Source organism: Pinus tabuliformis, chromosome 1_1 (genome assembly GCF_031772625.1).
Source record: "Pinus tabuliformis cultivar Carrire ecotype Pingquan chromosome 1_1, CPIR1, whole genome shotgun sequence".
Classification (NCBI taxonomy): domain Eukaryota; kingdom Viridiplantae; phylum Streptophyta; class Pinopsida; order Pinales; family Pinaceae; genus Pinus; species Pinus tabuliformis.
Genome location: NC_142297.1, coordinates 893,809,561 through 893,828,716, shown reverse-complemented (window position 1 = coordinate 893,828,716; position 19,156 = coordinate 893,809,561). Strand labels below are relative to the sequence as shown.

The following is a 19,156-nucleotide window of genomic DNA, read 5'->3' as shown; positions in this document are numbered from 1 at the left end:
GTGAGCGACCTCTGGCCATCATTACCTCTGATGTAGAGGTGTCTGCATTCGACCTCTTCCTCGTCTCCTCAGCCAACAAGGCTCCAACAACATCATCAAACTCAAGAATTTCTGATGTACTAAAACTTATGGAAGTAACAAAGTGATCCCAGGATTCAGGCAAAGAACATAATAGAGTTATTGCCTTATCCTCTGAATCAAATTTCACATCTAGACTGTCTAATTGCACCAGTAAGGTATTAAAAACATTCAGGTGATCAGCAATGGAGGTACCTTCTTTCATTCGCAAACTGTAAAGCTGCCATTTCAGGAGAATCCGATTTGTCAAAGATTTCGTCATATAGAGCTTCTCAAGCTTCGACCACAAGCCTGCGGCGGTTTTCTCTGACACAATGTTGAACAGAACATCGTCCGCCAGACATAACCGAATTGCACTCAGAGCTCTATCGTCCATCTCATCCCATTCATCCTCCGTCATGGAAGGAGGTCTTTTGTTTTTCCCCAACAGTGCTTTCGCCACACCTTGTTGAACCAGCAGATCGTGCATCTTCACCTTCCAGATCTCAAAATTATTCTTGCCATTAAACTTCTCAATTTCAAAACGGGCACTTTGAGTTTTCGCCATTTGATATCAGCAAAAAACACAATAATCTCCAAAACTAACCAGCAATAAAAAAACTGCCTATGCCTTTCTGCCTTTGCCTTTAAAACAAAAAACTGCCCTTTGCACTTATATTAAAAAAAACAACTTTCTGCCATATGCACTTCTCAAAAAATAAGTAAGAGACGTCCTTAAAAAAAAAAAAACTGACTTATTGCTGTGCAAAAAATTACAGTATATAAAGACCACCGCCAGAAACAAAATTTTTTTTTTTATTAACTTCTGTCTCAAACAAAAGAAATCTGCAATATTCATGCAGAGACCAAATGTTCTTCCACATAGACACGCAGGAATGCCGCACTGGATAAACACTAACGTGCTTTCACGCCAAGGATTGTTCCTAAATGGTGACTTTGGTGCGATTTTAGTGTGTTCAATACTTCCCAAAACAAAAAAGAAAACTGTTATGAACCTGAACGCCGGCTATAAACCCACGCAAAACCAATTGCACGCACACAGCAGTGATATACACCCACGCAGCAGTGAAAAACAAAAAACCATGCTGTTTGCCGTTTGGAAACAATCTACCCACGCTATTTTTTCACATATATCCGTGCTGTTTGAAACAACATATATCCATGCTTTTCCAATACATATACACGCTGTTTTAAACAAAAAACATACATCCGCACCGTTTTAACTATGAATCAACGCTTGTTTGAAATATATATACCCACGCATGGTTATATATCCACGTTGTTTGAACACATAGCCACGCAGATTGCTGTCCACGCCGATTGTAAATATATATAGCCACGCCGTTTTACAAAACCATATACAGGCAGCAATCTATATTTCACAAGTAAGTTACCTGATTGGTTTACAAATCCACCACGCACCAGCACGGCTTTAATGTAGCCAGCGCTCCGGTCAACACAAGTCCGCGCTCCCAACAACAAAGGTCTGCTCCCTTGCTACGCTCTCCACGCACCAGCAGCAAAACAAAAAACAGTGCGCACCAGCGATTGCTTCACGCCCGCACCAGCACAGGGTATACTCAGCAGTCACGCACGCAGCGCCTCCAGTCAGCTCCTCCAGGCAGCACCTCCAACATGCTCTGATACCAATTGTTGGAATTCAGAGGCACAACAATATTAATTAAACACACAGCAGAATAAATCAAGCACATAAACACAGTTTTTAACGTGGTTCACCCAACCAATCTGGGCTACGTCCACCAAACATAGGCATCAGGAATTTATTAATCAAATTGGAGATTACATAATGAAAACCTCATAAAACTCTCACCCTCTCCAGCAAACCATCCGAATGGTTGCCTGTTATATAGTATAGAAAATCTAACAGCCTCATTAACTCCCTCACATCAAATATAGGAGGCATTAACTCCCACCCAACAACCTGGAGTTAATCTAGGACCTGAATTCTATTGTTGTCATCAGCTGAGATTTTTCCTATTTTGCTACAAACAGAAAATCTCAACATTTGGCAGGAACTTCAACCAAGGAAGAAGCAAATTGAAAATAATATTACAGCCAATCAATGGGTTGACTATGCAAGACAACTTTATGAAAAAGAATCAGAGGAGGAGCCTCCTCCCAAGATCAACACAACTACAAAGATTTTCACATTATAGGAAGTAAAGACATGAATTAAGAAGTTGAAAATAGTGAAGGCAAAGGACTTGGTTGAACTTCAAGAAGAATATATAAAGTGGGGAATGAACATTCTTACACCGCACATCATGGAAATATTCAACAATGTTAGTCGACAAGGATTCCCAAGAGATTGGACAACCAATCTAGCAATACCCCTTTTTAAAAGTGGAGACATTAATAATCCTTCCAACTATAGAACCATTATGATCAATCCTTTGTTTGCAAAGCTCTTTAGCGGCATGGCAGAAACTCGAATCAGTAAGTGGGTGGAAGTCAAAGAAAAGAGGGAAAAAAGACAAGCAGGTTTTAGACCGAAACATTCTATAGTTGATCATGGTATCACGCTGAGACACATTATTGAAAAGGTTTGGGAGGGCAAAGGAGAAGTATTTTGCTGCTTTGTTGACTTCAAAAAGGCATTTGACACGGTCCTTAGAAATAAGTAGTGGAGTAGAATGGAAGAACTTGAAATTTCTTTGCATTATAGAGTTGTTGTCCATAGGCTTTATGAAGTGGTGAAAGTCAAAATTAGAACTTCAACAGGCATTTCAGAAAGCTTTAGAAGTGACATCGGAGTCAAGCAAGGTTGCCCTTTATCCCCTACTCTTTTTGGTTTATATATTGATAAATTGGAAGAGTGGCTAAATCTGCAAGGTGGGGATGGTGTTCAGTTGGGGGAGTTTGTGATAAAGCTTCTTTTATATGCTGATGACCTTGTATTGATTGCTAAATTGGCCCAGGGATTACAAATGCACCTATATGCCCTTGAGAATTTTTGCAAAGCGGTGGGGATGCAAGTCAATAACAACAAGACCAAAATAATGATTTTCTCAAATAAAAAGAAGCAGAGTCAACATACGTTCTTCTTTGAAGTCAACGTTCTTGAAGAATTAAATGAATACAAGTACCTCAGGATTGATTTCAACAACAAGCTTAATTGGGAGCACTGCAAAAAGAAGAGAATTTTAGGAGGGTGGAAAGCATTATATGCTCTTCAAAACAGATGTAGAGAGGCAGAGTTATGGGATTGGAAAACAATTAAAGTGCTTTTTGGGCTCCTAGTTTGTCCGGTGATTTTATATGGGTGTGAATTTTGGGCTGGCAGCATCCCTGTCTCAAAATGAAAGCAAATTGGAAAAATTCAAAAGCGCTTGATCATGAGCAAGTTTAAAATAAAAAGTTTGGTTTCCTATGAGATAATGCTGAGTGAAACAAGAGCAACTTCCATTGAAGCAATTGCTATGGTGCGTCTCATAAGGTATCTACAAAGAATTGAACAAATGGGAGAAGGTAGATGGCCTAAAGTTATATTCAATGAAGGAATGAGTGAAAGAAAGAAATCATGGATGAGACAAAACAACAAATGGATGCAAAAATGGAATATTTACCTCAATGCATGTCCAACAAACAACAAGGATTTAAAGAGTTTTGTTATGGAGAAGTTTCATAGGTGTATATGGGGAAAATAGTTGGGTAGAAAGAAGAAATACTATGTTCAAGAATTCAATCCCACTTGTGATTTCCAAGAAAAAGAGTACATTGGAGCTAGCATTCCATGGACAACAAAGATTCTTAATGCTCAATTAAGCATTAACTCACATCAACTACGGTGCGAAATAGGTCCATAATAAAGACCTAAAAAAGTTTGGGAAGAACGGGTGTGTATTTTTTTTACATCAAGGGCAGTGAAATCGGAAAAGACATTTCATTTTGGAATGTGATGCATAGTGAAAAACGTAAATTAACATCAGTCCCTTGGCATTGTCTTTTCAATGAAAACATTGTTAAAAAATTGAGTCAACTCATCATAAATTTGACTAATAAAAAGATTAAATTGCAAAAACAAAAACCAGAAAACTAATAATCCTATAAACTATTTATACTCTCGTAAACATTAAAATTTAATTTAATTTAATTATAAAAATTAACAAACATAAATGTTCTCAACTCTCCATGCAATATGCAATTTATTACAAATACCTTGAAAATTCAAATATCAAATTGATAAATTAAATATTTTAATACTTAACGTACTCTTTTTTTTCTTTTTTACATACGTGTCAAATGACCGGTCTGGCCACAAATACGTGCTACAGCGCGTCATATTCGAAGTCTGAGGACTGCATTGAAGCCCCGGCCCCATTAACATATTCCTCTCACCAGTGATCCGTTGTCTGGATTCACTAATAATTAAAGTAACACGCCTGACAAATCTCCGAAAATGATGATGACAAATCTTTGGATATGATTACCAAGTTATTGTCAAATCTGTGTTTTCTCTGCGCTTTCATTGGGGATTTCATTGGGGATTTCTTCGTGGTCCATCCTTTGGATGCAACGCTTTGGTGTTTTTTTTCATTTTCTGTTTGAACGAGGCTTCCATCCTCGGGGGAGCTCTGTTAAAGAGTTGGTTGCTTTCAATAAGAGGTGAAGAATCGTGTTGAAACCCCATTTTGTGTTCCTTATCTTCTAGCTGAAATTATGAATGATAAGGATGGCTGAAAAGGGCAAATGTGAAGGAGTGTATGTGATTGTTTTTGTTGGTTCGGTTTAATCTTTAGATAATTTAGGTTCACGGTGAAGCTCTGAACAAGACTTGGAGTCAACATGTCTGAGAAGTTCAAGGCATGCGATCCTTGTACCAAACAATGCATGCGAAGAATTGCGAGAGGGGATAATAACGCGCATGTCCCTTCTTTCTGTACGTTTTTGCCGGCGGATTACAAATCTCGACTGGTAATTTTCATGCTGTCAATGCCATACTTTCTTGTAGGAGAACAGTTTTAGTCCATTGATTACCGATTAGCCTCTACGTTTATGTGGTGCAGTGCTGTAAATTTGAGTTTTGATTCTTTGTATTTTGAATTTCAGAATTAGATCTCTGTTGTAAAAATTCAATTCTACCTATAATAATGTATCTCTAGGGTTTTTTTGCAGAGAGGTTTAGCCAATGCAACTGTTAATGAGATTACTTAAACTAGCATTGTAGGTGGCATCTATAAAGCTCATGCAGAGTTGAATTGCCAGTTTATCAAAATGTAAATTTCAAGCCGCACAGGGCTTATTAAATTGAACAAGCTGGGATCATAGGACAACCCCTTGAGGAGATGAGAGGGTTGTCATTTTTTATTGACTGAAATATTAGGACAATAACGCCTCTAGTTAGTAATGGTTTGGAGCTTGCCGCTCTGGGTCTGTGTTGGACACCATCTCGGAGGGGGGGGACTAAGTATCGAACTTGGGGCTTGCTACGGCTACCTGGATCAACTTTGTAGGGAGTTTGGTTTAGAGTTAGGTTGAATTTCAGGTGATTGTTCATCTGGAATCACAGACTGTCTGGCAGTGTTTGAAATTTGAATTGCAGAATGGAAATTCTTCACATTGGCTGCAAGTCTTACTACTGTGCTGCTGTACACATTGGGCCTGTCGTTTTTCCCCATGTCTTTGGGCTTGCATTCAGTATAGTTCGATCCATTTCTTAGAAAACATCATGCTTTACCAACTCATCATAACTGCATTGGTAATGCTTGAAACCCTCAAAATTTTGCTGCGATAAACGAAAGTTGGGGCTGGAACACCGGCCGGATCCAGTCGTTGTGCTCAATTTCGTGCTTGAATGAGTTGCAATTTGTGTTTAGACCGATTGCGGCCCATTGCATCGGAGGTCGCTGCAGGTCGAGGCAGACATACGTTTTTCTGTTTCCTTTTATATTTAAAATGGCGACCATTTTATACCATAAAGTCCAAAGGTGACGGATAATGTTAACCCGGATTATTATAATATTGTGAGAAAAGATTTAGATTCTGTTAAATTTTAGTTAGTAGCTTATATACGTTATATTAATCTATGATGCAATGCTACCTCAGGGAAGTGTGCATCAGGAGACTGGGCTGGTTTATTGGGGAACCCTGAAATTGTTTTCCCTACCCTCAAAATGTATATACAGTTTATACGTCTCTTATATGGGAAACTTCTGGACTACGTTTCTTGTATCATTTTTATTTCTGGTTGCGTTTATCGATTTTTGTTTCTGGTAACAGACTATCTTCCTATGCGTTTATTCCTTTGGCTAATTAGCATGATTAAATGCATTGGTTACAAGTCTGTGATAACAATTCTTATTGGTAGAGAAAAAAAGAAAGAAACACAGTGAACAGGCATTCATACCCAGTTAACACACTAACTTTTGGGAATGAACTCTAGTGTTTATTCAAAGAAGGCTCAAAATAGGCTGCTCCCGCTAGTCACTTGTGGCTTTCAGTTTAGTGTTTCTAAGTCAAAAGGCTGTGAATCCTTTGTTCTGCTTGCCGCTGTCTCACAATTTGGGTTTTTAGAGGAAAATGTCGTGAATGCTCTGTTCTGTTTTTCCTAGCCCTTTTTCTTCCCTTACCCTGCTGCAACCTTGGTCTGGAAGGTTGTTGGCCAATTGCCTGTTCGTTGGTTGTTGGGTGGTTAGGCTCACGTGGTGCCAACATGATATTTTCCATTTTCCTTCCTGGTCCTTAAATGGATCAGACCTCCCAATTTCGAAGGGTTTTGGTCCCAAAAAAATATAATTGAGACGGTCTGTAGTTGCATTCCATTCTAAAACTGCTATTTGACAAATCATTACAAGCTTCTTACTTGCATTGACTACACTAATGTGTGGAAGTCATCTTCAGTCTTGCAAAATATATCTTCTGCTCATCTTTTTACCCCTGCATAACTGCATATGGAAGCATGGAACCAGTTGTCAAGCCTTTTGGCATCAAATTGTCTTTGATAAGCAGGTTTATCAATCTTCACTGTGACATTAAATGGAGTGAGAACTTATAGAAAAACTATCATGAACCAAAATTTCAGGCTGTTTACCTTTTCTTTTTCCATGATCAGATTTTCTCCTTCATGCTGGAACTCTACTAAAAATTCTTTCTTCTTTGCCATTGTTTTATTAAATTGGGTGATCCTCTCTGCTAGTGTGGCAATGCTCTGCTCCAAACATGCAAACCCAACTTCTGGGTCTTCTTAGCATTGCTCTTCATTCTTCCATCTTCTTTTGTCACTTTCCAACTCTCGCTGTAGTGGATTTCTCTGCTTTTTGTATCTGCTCCAGGTCTTACCAATCAGTTTTTTTTTTTTTTTTTTTTAAAGGGAGGGGCTAGTTCCCAAGCAGAAGCATCATAGGGCCCTCTTTTTTATTACATTGTATACATATCAGACAATGCTGATAACAGTCACATCGAAACCATCATACAATCGGAATATTCGCCATCACCGGAATATGCGCCACAGCATCCGCGCAGCGCCACATGATTCGAACACGGCCGGGGTGTGTGCAAACCGACTGCCCCGACCGCTACATCATGCACTCCCATGTAATTTCAAATTTGGCTCTGACACCAACTGATCTGGATTTATGGAGGCTATCTGGCAGTGTTTCAGTTGCAGAATTGAACTCTTCACTTTGGCTGCAAGTCTTACTACTGCACTCTTGTACCCATTGAACCCATGTCATTTTTTATCCATGTATTTGGTGTCTGCATTCAATAAATTCTGTAGGACTAACAGTTGAATTAAGTGAAGAACAGAGAGAATTAAAACAGAGCTTCTAGCAAGTGTATCCAAAATAAAAAATTTAGGTTGAGTAAAAGTATAATCTCTGATTCTGAGCTTCCCTTTGTTGTGGGTTTTATTCTTGCAGTTATTTAGCATAATTAAACACAACTGTCATTTATCCGCACTAACAATTCTTAACAGGAAAACCCAAAATAACAGCAGAGAAAGAAAGAAATGAACACACTAAACAAGCATACATAGACAATTGATTTTTAAACTGGAGAAAACCCTTTTGGGAATGAAAATTTCCATTGTTTATTCAGAAAAAGTGATAGATGTTACAGTACAAAAAAGGCTGTTAGCCATTTGCTGCTTGTTGTTTTCAGTTTTGAGCTTCTACAGTGAGATGCCATGAATCCTCTGTTTTGCTTGCCTCTGTCTTGCAGCCTTTGGTCTCTAGAAGCAGATGGTGTAAACACTCTGTTTTTGTTAAATTATGGTATGTTCTATGCTTAGAGCAGTTTACTTATTTTTCTTCTTATTAGCCACAGATTAGCAATCACATATACATTTTTTTTCGCTAAGTAAATTTAATCTATTATATACAAAAAAGAGAACAATTACATCCTTGGATAATAGAGAGCCATCAAGCCTGTGTAGTAGGCCGTTTGTTCATGACAGATTCAGAAACAGAGAGATTGAACCTTACTTCCCGCGCAGGGGCGACAGAGTGATACACATAACCGACACTAGACATTCCCTGTGAAGGGTATACAGACACAAGTAACATCGCCACATCAGACACTAGACAGTAGAAAACGGTACAGAAAACATGAAGAAAGATTGACAGACAGAACCATAGATAACCTGTCCTCCTTTTCGTTGGGCATCCAAAAAAAGGTGAGAGCTGGAACCTGGATTACTCATCGGGCTCCTCCTCTACGATCCTACACCAACCCATTTCCGGTTCCTGCATGTCTGGCTGCGCATGGGCCTCCATCATGGAGCTGATGGCGCTGGCTGGCTGGGGCTGCTCCTTTTGCATTTCTGAGGTGGGCTTTGGAGAGCTGGGATTATGGACTTCCTCAGAATGAGGAATTGGAGTGCTGGATTCTCCCTCGTGCTGAGCTTCCTCGATGAAGAGAACAGAGACATGAGCCGTTATTCGAGGGCGCGTTAGAGAGCAGTTGAACGAGAAAGTGGCTGAACCAAATGAAGACGAATTGGCCGAGTCTGGAGAATTTGGGTCCAGGTAGTTGCTAGGGGTCAGAATGCGCTCTGTTCCCCGATGATGAGAGGGAATCCCCAAGGAACTTGAATCAGCTGGGGGCCATGAGGGGGTTCCTCTTCCAGAGCCTCTGCGACTCAGCATACGCTGGCGGGGTCTCGGCATCACGCAATGACGAACACGAACAGCAGCAAGAAAGTCTCCAAAAACTGAGCTGCCTTGACCAGTAGTGACACCACAGGGGTTGTTGCTTGTCTCTGTGAGAGAGTTACACTGCCAGAGCGTAGCCTCAGGCTCAAATCGAAACCAGCCTCCGACGTCAGACCTTCCCCAGACCCATTCTTTCTCACAGCTCCGAATCTTACCGAACTGAATGAAGCATAGATGCAGATTACTGGCATTGAGGTCACTTAAAACGCAGGTGCCCTTCCCTCGATCCTCACCCGCCATTACTATGGCAATTAAGTTCACTGCAGACCGATATTCTCCTGAGCAGGCGTGAATGGACAGTGTTGTAATTCCAAGACCAAACATCCGAGCTCCCGTATTGTTAATCAACCTCGCATTTATGTCTTCCCACCTGAAGTTCTGTCCGGCGAGCATGTTGGACAGGTGCCAGCCATGCTCCGCGTTCCTCCGTCCCATCGTGGTTATTGCTCTACAGGTCACCCGCATCCGGGGACAATCACATATACATTAAGTAAAGTGCAGATAGAACATTAAATGATCAACAGAAAACAAGCCAAGACAAGAGACACAAGATGCGGCGGCTAGCCAAAGGACAAACCCCAATGCGGGGAAACCCTTTGATCAAATCTTCTTTTATCTTCAATAGTTCAGCAGAGAGAAATAGTACAAAATCTGAATTTCGTAATTTTATATCAATAGCAGCAAACCTTAGATCAACAAAGTCAAATTTCGTCAAACTAGCTGAAATTGACCTATAAAATGCTGGGTCAATTTCCGGTCAACTTGTCCTCGAACAGCATGAAGAAACAGCCCTTGAACAGCCCCAAAAGTACAGTCAATTTGCAGATTATTGAAGTCAACTGCAGCCCTAAACTAGGGCAGTCAACACCGGTCAAACTAGAGGTTAGATCACCTCGGTTTTCATGCCAAAAATTGCGGCCTGCCTAGGAGAGGCAACTACATCCAATCCGCACTTCTGGAAGGTCAACACTTGGTCAACGCTGGTCAAAGAGATAACCTGCTGACCTAGCGTCCTTCTTTTTGCGTCTTCCTTGCCCTAGGACGTCTTCCTTTCAGCCACACGTGTGAGAAAGAGAGAGGCTCCTTTTATGCGTAGGAGAGAGAGAGAGAAGATGAGTGAATTGAATTGTCCAAATGAGGAGAATGCTCCTTGTATTTATATGCAAGCTTTGAGGATGAATAGACGTGACTGTTGGGCTTCTGAGCCTACATAAGTTTGCTGGCTGACCTTGACAATTTGTCCACAATCAAAATAAATTCATATCTCCATAAATACTTATCAAAATTGGATGATCTTTAGATCAATCCTACACCTCTTGATGAGAGGAATCTAGGAAAAATATCAAAAGCCATAAATAAGGTGATCCACATGGAGTTTGGCCCTAGTTGCCAATTTTAACAGTTTTGTCTCTCTCTTCTGTTGGAATGCCGGTCCCTTTTCTTTCCTTCCTTTGCTTCTCTCATTGTCAGGAAGGTTGTTGGCTGATCCCATTTGTTGGCTGTTAGACTCACATGGTGTGAACTGTGAAGGTGGCATTTTCCCATTTCTTTCCCAATGCTTTATAGAACACTTGTACTAACTTTCAAGGAATAAAACTTACAAGCCTATAAATCAAATGCATAGTTGCAAAGTTCTAAAGAGAAAAAGGCCTACATTATGAAGCAAAAAGTGATAGTAGACGTGAAGGTTTCCTGATTGAAATGCCTATGTAATCAGAGAGCAAATAGATGTACACCCTCGATAAATATGGTCACCTGCATCATTAACTTATTGTTTCTTAGGTATTTATTAGAAAAACAAAACAGAGACACCAAATAAGCTTGCTTTCCTTCCTCCCTTATTCTCTTCAAAATGTAGACTAACACAACACCCACCCCCCCTCAACAAAGCTCCTTCCCGATACTCAAATCTAAAAGATATGATCAACAAAAGGAGATGGAAAACCTTCAAATAAGCCCTAAGTTGAAGCCTTGTATAGGATTAGGTTTTATTATGGCATAAATTACCTAGGGTTGATAATGTCAGCACTATTAACACAATTTTCACCACAAAAGGAGTACGATGCCTAGGGTTTCAAGATTCAGTTCAACAAAAGGTGCATCTAGGCATGCAAGGACAAGGAAAAGGTTAACTTAAAGGCATGATCGACAATGGGAGATGGCAAATCTTCAAATAAGTCGTAAGTTGAAGCCTTGTATAGGATTAGGGTTTTATTAAGGCATAAATTACCTAGGGTTGATGACATCAACTTTATTAGGGCAATTTTCACCATGAAAGAGGCTAGATTTTGAGTGTGGGAAGTCAATCAAGGTGAAAACAAACCAAAGTAGTTCCAATAGCTTGCTTCCTACAACCCTAGTTGAATTTGACCCTTGCCCTAGCCTTAACGACTTGCCTTAAAGGGCTAAGGAATTTAGAAAAGAGAGTAAAGAATAAAATCAAAGAGTTTTGACCATCACAAAGATCCTAGAGACTTTTTCTACCTAGGTGATGAAGTCTTATGGGAGCTAGATTTAAGAGATATCAAATTCATGGATGGAGTAAGGGGGGAAACCATAGTTTTTACTTGCAAACCCTAACTATCTTTTTATGGGGGGGGGAGAAAATAACTAGAACAAAGCTCTCTAGTAGGTTTATCAGGGAATTCAAGGAAAATAGATTTAACATGCAATAATTCACCAACATTTTCCAATAAATCATTTAGACAAGGAACAATAGAAAACCCTAGCAATATTTCATCACATGTAAAACCATAAAAGATATGCAATGATACTCACAAAATTTCCAATAAATTTCTTTTTTTTTTCAATCCCAAAAAGGTGTCTCTAATACATAAACGAGTCTCCAATAGCAATCCAAAAAAGATCACATCTCCACAAGTAGTGAAATACAAAGGCTAAATTGAGCTCTTTCTAAGGAGGTTGAAATCCACGAAGATCATGATGAACGAATGAATGGAGTGATCCTTTTGTAGGAGATTTATCACTTCCATTAATCTTGCTAAAAGCCCCTAAACAACTTTAATTTTGAGTAGACGCAAAGTAAATGGGTTACAAGCCAACCTTGTAACTCAACAAAATAAAATATGCCAACATTTGTCCACACGTGTGAGCCATAAGGCCTTTCTAAGCAAGATGTCATGCGCTTTTGGGGCTAAAAATGCTCCAAAAGTGCAATGCAAGGGTTGGATGTGTCTCTAATCATCATGATCAACCTAAATTTGATGAAGGGTCGTCAAATCAAGCCTCGAAACATCTCCATGTATCGAAAAGCTGTCTTTGGGTGCCCCGTGTCATCTCTACAGGTGCCATTTGGACATTGTAGTGTGCTCTTTCTCCGTCGCTGGGGTTCCATCAGGTAATACAAGCCCTCCCTAATCATCATGGGGATGATCATCAACATCTGGGCTCCAAATCAAGGCATGCCCATCAAGTAGTGTTAAGGCTAACCTACGGGCATGCTGGGTCCCCTAGGTACATCATCAAGAATCCTTAATGCCGAGCAATGTAATTTGAGTGTTCTGGCATCTGAGGATGCTTTGGGATGTCCGTCAATTGCCAATATAATCCAAGTGCCCAACGCTTTGTTGTAGAGGGGAAATGTTGCATCTGCGAGGTCATCATGCTCTTCGAAAGTGTAGTATGGCCTGGGTGTCATGTGGAGTAGGAGTGGAATAATGTGCCCTCGAGGGCTCAATTGCTCTATGCAAAGCCACTTGGCAAAACCACCTCAAACTCAAGTGAAAACCGCTCATTGGAGACCATAACCATAGATGCATCAAAGTGGACGATACTTAATTGTTAAGGGCATAATAACACATCAAACTGGGATCACGTTCAAATATCTAACTATACCAAGTCCTATAAAAATGTTCCCTACCTTTGTAGAGGTGGCTAGGTAATCAAACCTATTAGGTGCTTTCAGCCCTTAAAGGGAGGTGGCATTTCCAAGGTCAACCCTTAAATTCATAGGTGTTAGTGACAATAAGTGGCAATGAAGCAGAATGACTTCATGTCTAAGTGCCATGGTTAGGGGGCTAGTTGATGGAGGTTCACATCATGAGTGTATAGATGTAAAGGAGGGTGCAATTATGGTGGGCCTTTTACTTCTTTTTAATAATGCTTTTATATGATGCATATCTCAAGGATAAAAGCTTGCTCTTTATGATATAGCATTTATTTTACCCCTTGAGATGAGTCAGTTTCTTGCTGATCAAGGTTGGAACATGCAAGGGTTCCTTTTAATGAGAAGGAGCATTAAGTGCTCAGGAACTGGGTGGTGGCTGAGCTCAGGCTAAGATTTTGCCCACATGCTAATTATGTCTTGGCCATCTTTTACATTTTAACTCTTATTTTTCCTTTGTTGTGGCCATCTTATGATTTTTTATTCTTGTAGCTGCATCAACCTCCAAGGAAAAACTTTCTGGCCCTACTCAAGGATGTGTATGTGTGAGTGCCAAATCCTTATGAACCAATGATGCTTACCACGAAGGATAGATGTGGTATCAAGGAAATGATGAAAGATGTTAAGTATGGAATGGTAATTGTCATGTTACTTTAATCCAAGTCTTCCAAGCTAAGTCACTTGACACGTCCACCCCCTCGTGTCTCGAATCCTTCATGTTAGACACGACATATGGGTGACACTTCTCTGACACAAGTTTGACTTGTGTCCTACTTGTGTCCTATTCCTAGGAGATGAGTTTAATTGGTGTCGGACAAGAGCCCTATTGGTGTCCTGAAATTTGGACACGTCCTGTGAAAATAACATCCTAGAATTGATTTATTGCTTCATTCTCACGCAATTCAGTCATAGTTTTGGAGCTTTAAAAGGTTTTGGAGTGCAAGTAAGGGAAATTAAGCAATGTTAGAAGGGATTCCTAGTGTTGGGAAGTAGATTTGTCTAGGCCCTACTAATGCTCTTAATGGTAATGTTAAATTCTCAAGTAAAAGTGACATTCTCCTTTGTCTTTCATTTTCATCCTTTTACATAAATTTTTAACATTACCATTAATTGATTGGGGATGTTTGAGAGTGGTTTCAACCTCATTGGATTTCATATGGAGAAAGTAGAATTGTGGATCCCACTAGAATTCCAACAGACTTAAAGGTTTTCAGGATTTCAGGGTTGGGGGGATTGTAACATTTCCATTGGGATTTGTCATGTATGAGAGAATGAAACTAACATTTAATGAAGAGGACCAAGCGCTCTATGTATGTTGATGTTGGTGGCATTGATTGTTGAACTCCTCTATCGTGACATCCTATCACCCAAACAAAATACACCCTCACTCAAATAAAATCTTGATTTGACATGTTAAGCTTTTCAATCTTATTTTAATGCTTAGAGGGTGATATTGATGATGAGGATCCCAATATAGGCAATGATTTTAATGATATGTAATACTAGTTATTTGTTGTAGCATGATCTTTTTTGGGCTATACAGGCCATTTAGGGCCTTGTTAATGTATTTTTGGTTTAGAGATGCTTCCACCAGATCCATTAAAGTTCAATTATATTGTTCTAACAATAATTGATGACACCAGACAAAAGCCATGATGTAGAAATGAGACATGACTAGGAACTCAAAACAGTAAATGGTTGAATTGAAACTCAGACAGTAGAATTTATGGCCTTGGGAGAGATATCACACTAAGAGAAAGTTTGATATGCAGTTGCGGAGAGATTTAGAATACCTTGAAGTAGGAGTTGTAATGAGAGCATTTCTTAGTGAAATGGATAATGGTGATACTTTCATGAATGCAGACCAAGGAGATCTTTGAACTGGTATTGAGTGAGATAATGGATTTATTAGTCCTCCCACATAGCCAGGCTATAAATATGCTGATGAATCAATCAATTTTCTAGCAATGCAAGCTTCAACGATTAGGTGTTGCATGTTTCCGACTGCAAGAAAAACAAATGATATAATTGACACATTCAAAAAAATGATCTCTGAACACTTCTCAAACAAGTAAATTATCTATCACGCACTTAGTGGAACAAAAAAAATAGAGTGACAAAGATGAATATCAATGATTCAAATGAAAGTATTGATGAGATCACCTGCATTACGTGAAATATCACTGCTGCCAAGGCCATCATGGGCCCCATTTCCACTAGTAATGCGACCAAGTAAGCTTACTACTTTAATACAAACCAATATACAGGACAATCTTAGAAATGATCTAACTTAAATATAACAATCTAGGAATGCCTTAAATCACTCTTCCTTTAGATTGCCTCCCTACACAATCAAATTATCATAAACTAAATCAACAAAATCTAGCCCAATATATGTGCAAATATGAAAAAAATTAAAAATATCGGTTTAAATTAATTTGCATACCAGCTAGGGTCTCAATAGCAGATGTAGCTGGAAGTTGCCTTCCATCCATTGCATTTTCCATAAATAAATCAAATGGAAGCCATAAGGAAGACTTGCCTAGGCCATAATTGTGCCCAAATCCTGATGTCTGAGAGCCTGCATCAATTAGTATTCTAATTGCCTGGTGTTGGTGAGGTTGATATTCTAAACTCCTTTGAATATAGCCAGTCAATTGAATAAGTAATTCACTAGATATCTTTAAATTTGACGATGAGGAATGAGCTTGTAGCATTTGTGAGCGTTGATACAGTGAACTCCGTTGTTCAGGCCTGCAATAGTCACAATAGATCAGTTCTTGTATTTTTGTGGTCATTCGTTGGACATTAATAAAATTAATCTTATCTTATCTTGGTATCTTTTAAAAACTTCTTGCTTCAAATTCCAGAATATTTGAGAAGAATGTAATCTGTAGTGTTTGCGAAGTTCAGTATTAAACAAAACAAGAAAACATTCAAAACTAATCAGATTTACATCAATTCAAATAAATGGACCAGTTATTGTTAATTAAAATCTTCCAAATATGAGTTTTTGGTCTTTAATTTAGATCACTAAAAAGATCCCGGAAATTTTAATGGGTTGAATGGAACATTGTTCAAATTGTGAAATGAGAGAAAGAAATAGCAGTGCACAAAGTCATGCTTTTGACGTTAAAGTTAGAATATAATATCAGATGAAGTTTGTAAATTGAGAAAAACTGTAAGTAAAAAAGTTGTCTTAGAAAGATTGGCCTGATGGAATTGCTTATGATAAGGACTTCTCTGGGACATAATTGTAGACGCAGAAACTTACACGAGAAACATATGGGGAATGCAAAAGTAATGACACAATATAGTTAGTGAGGAATCCAATCGTATTGCAGCCCACAACGTTCAATCAAGGCATCAAAGTTATGGAAAAGATTTGGGAATTGGGTCTATCGCCAAAGATAAAAGCTTTCCTATGGTTAGCAGTAGAAAATAGTATCCTAACATGGAACAATATTCAATAAAGAGGATTGGTCTGTCCCATTGTTCCTTTTGTCATATGGTTGAATATTCTGGAAACATATTGATGCATTGTTAAGATTTGGGAATTGGGTCTATTGCCAAAGATAAAAGCTTTCCTATGGTTAGCAGTAGAAAATAGTATCCTAACATGGAACAATATTCAATAAAGAGGATTGGTCTGTCCCATTGTTCCTTTTGTCATATGGTTGAATATTCTGGAAACATATTGATGCATTGTTAAGCTGTAACTGCAGTTAAGACGTGGAAAAAAAATTAATGAACAGAGGAAAGATTAATAATATTTTAGATCTCATATCTAACTAGTATAGAGGTAATCATAAATATGAGGTTTTAAATACAAAGATTCACTCTATATAAAGAAGAGTTTCTCTCCATATCATAAGGAATTGGCATTTGGAGATTTAAGAATCAGAGAAATGACGAGGTATTTGTGCTTAGGAGTTGAAGCATGGGGCTCCTTTGCACTATCAAGATTGATGACTAATGAAGATATTAGGTATAGCTTTCAATTTTGGTGCAAGGTTTAATGCTTTCATTGTTGTCAAGAAATATAGAATCTTTTCTTGTTTTTCAATTTAATACAAAATCCTGAGTATTATTTGTTAGAAATCAAAAAGGCAGAAGGATTTTCTTATCTTGATAATTACTTGTGATTTCTTTGAATTCTTATTATCTTCTTTTATGTCTTCTTTTATTTTCTTATCATCAAGCAACTACCAAAACATAAGTGCATGAAGATCAAAACAATAAGGACACAGGATATAGGCTCTCAGCCAGGGAAAAACCCCTCTCCTAGGGGAAAACCCAAAATTCTCTTCTCTTCCTTTAGAACCAAATCAAATGAGACAACCAAGACCCTTGACCAAGACAAAGACCTCCTCCAATCCACCAAGTCAGCCTCTCAAGATAGTCCTTCCAATCAGCTTCTAATTAACAATAGTCAACCTTCTTCAATATTGCATCAACCATAAATTTCCGTCCTACTGCATTAGAGTTTCGGCCTTACCGCAGACCTGCAATTTCAGCCCCTTCTACAACTTAAAATCTTCGCACTTGTGGGAGAACAAGAGAGAAATTCTACTCTATTTTCTTGTCAAGTGTTTCTTTCTTCTTTTCTTTAGTTTCCTCTTTCTTTCTAGCCTCTTCGGGCCTTGTATTCCACTTAAAATTGCAAATTGAACTTCTTGCTTGGATAGGTGCTCAAATAGGTCGAATTGCACTGCTTTTATAGTCTTTCTATGAGGTCGAATTCCTGCAATGAGTCCGACTTGTCTTTTTTTGAGGTCAACTTGGTGGAGGAGGTATAAAAGATCAAAGTACATAAATTTTTTCTTTCTTTCTTTGACATAATAAGGCCAAGAAGAATCTAGGACAAGATGACATGGACAATGACTCATGACACAAACCCTAGAAGCACTCAATGGGTGCTTTGACATATAAACAAAATAAATAAGCATGAAACCCATGCTTATAAAGTATTTTTCATTTACAATAAATTTTCTTTTTACAAATTACATCATGTTATGAGCTAGACAACAATTATGAAGACCAAAACTAGTTACATTTTCAACACTCCCTCTTAACTAGGGAGGTATTTATAATTGTTCAATCGGTACAAGGTTGACCTCAATTTGAAATGTTCCAAGAAGAGTACAATAACATACACAATGCTATGGATACCAAAACTGCCAAGGTATCCTCCCAATAGGAACTAAGGTATCATCAAGGCAACTTGCCACTATAGGTACCATCAGGCTACAACCTTGGTATCAATCCAACTGGATATAGATACCATCTAGGCCTCCATGCCAAGACACCAACCCTCACAGGGATCTAGGTATCATCAAGGTCAAACACTAAAATAGAGCTCCATAAGACCAAGATACCCTCCCACACCAGGATCTAGACATCATCAAGGCCAAACTATAATTGAGATCTCAACACCAACTAGGCCAAGATGTCCTCCCAAGTACCATCATACGGGTAGCTTATGGTACTCATCTCTCCCTCTCAACCAAATCAGAGATATCCACCAATCCAAGCATGCTTATCAAATATTCAAACTTCTTAGGGAGAGATCAATAGGTCAACTACTTGTTCATTCATCAGAACACACTGTAGCGTCACGACCCCAATCACTTCCAATATATTGGTTCTTATTATTGATATCCTAGCGCAATCTTTGGGGTCATCAACCATTTGTTGCTTAGGTGATCAAAATATCCAAACAAATCTCGACGAAAGCTTCCTTCTCCAACTTCACCAGGACACCAAACTCAGCGTCAACACTTCTCAAAACAACCGAATCTTATTCTCAACACATCAATACCAGTAGTGCCTTAGCTATTCTCCGATCTCATTTAAACCTTACCATACGTAGGGTTGACACACCATGTTCTCCCTCTCAATTATGGAGGATATACACTTTCCTTCATCCAAGCTCTTTCTTATCTAGGGGGGTAATTTTATCACCAACTTTATTCTTCCAGCTATACAGGATTTTTCTTTT

The 19,156-nt window shown here is 38.8% G+C and overlaps 1 protein-coding gene across 2 annotated transcripts in view; it reads left to right on the top strand.

The window, feature by feature from the left end:
* Window positions 1–4,393: 4,393 nt before the first annotated feature.
* LOC149217287 (B3 domain-containing protein At3g06220-like) overlaps window positions 4,394–19,156 on the top strand; it is a 55,773-nt gene continuing 41,010 nt past the window's right edge. The window contains exons 1-2 of one of the 2 annotated variants that reach the window (XM_089392970.1): window positions 4,394–4,704; window positions 4,839–5,013. In XM_089392970.1, the coding sequence (XP_089249096.1) occupies window positions 4,885–5,013 (129 nt within the window). In that variant the 5' untranslated portion in view covers window positions 4,394–4,704; window positions 4,839–4,884. Of the gene's footprint in view, window positions 5,014–19,156 lie in introns of both variants that reach the window. The other variant, XM_089392969.1, reaches the window with a different exon arrangement.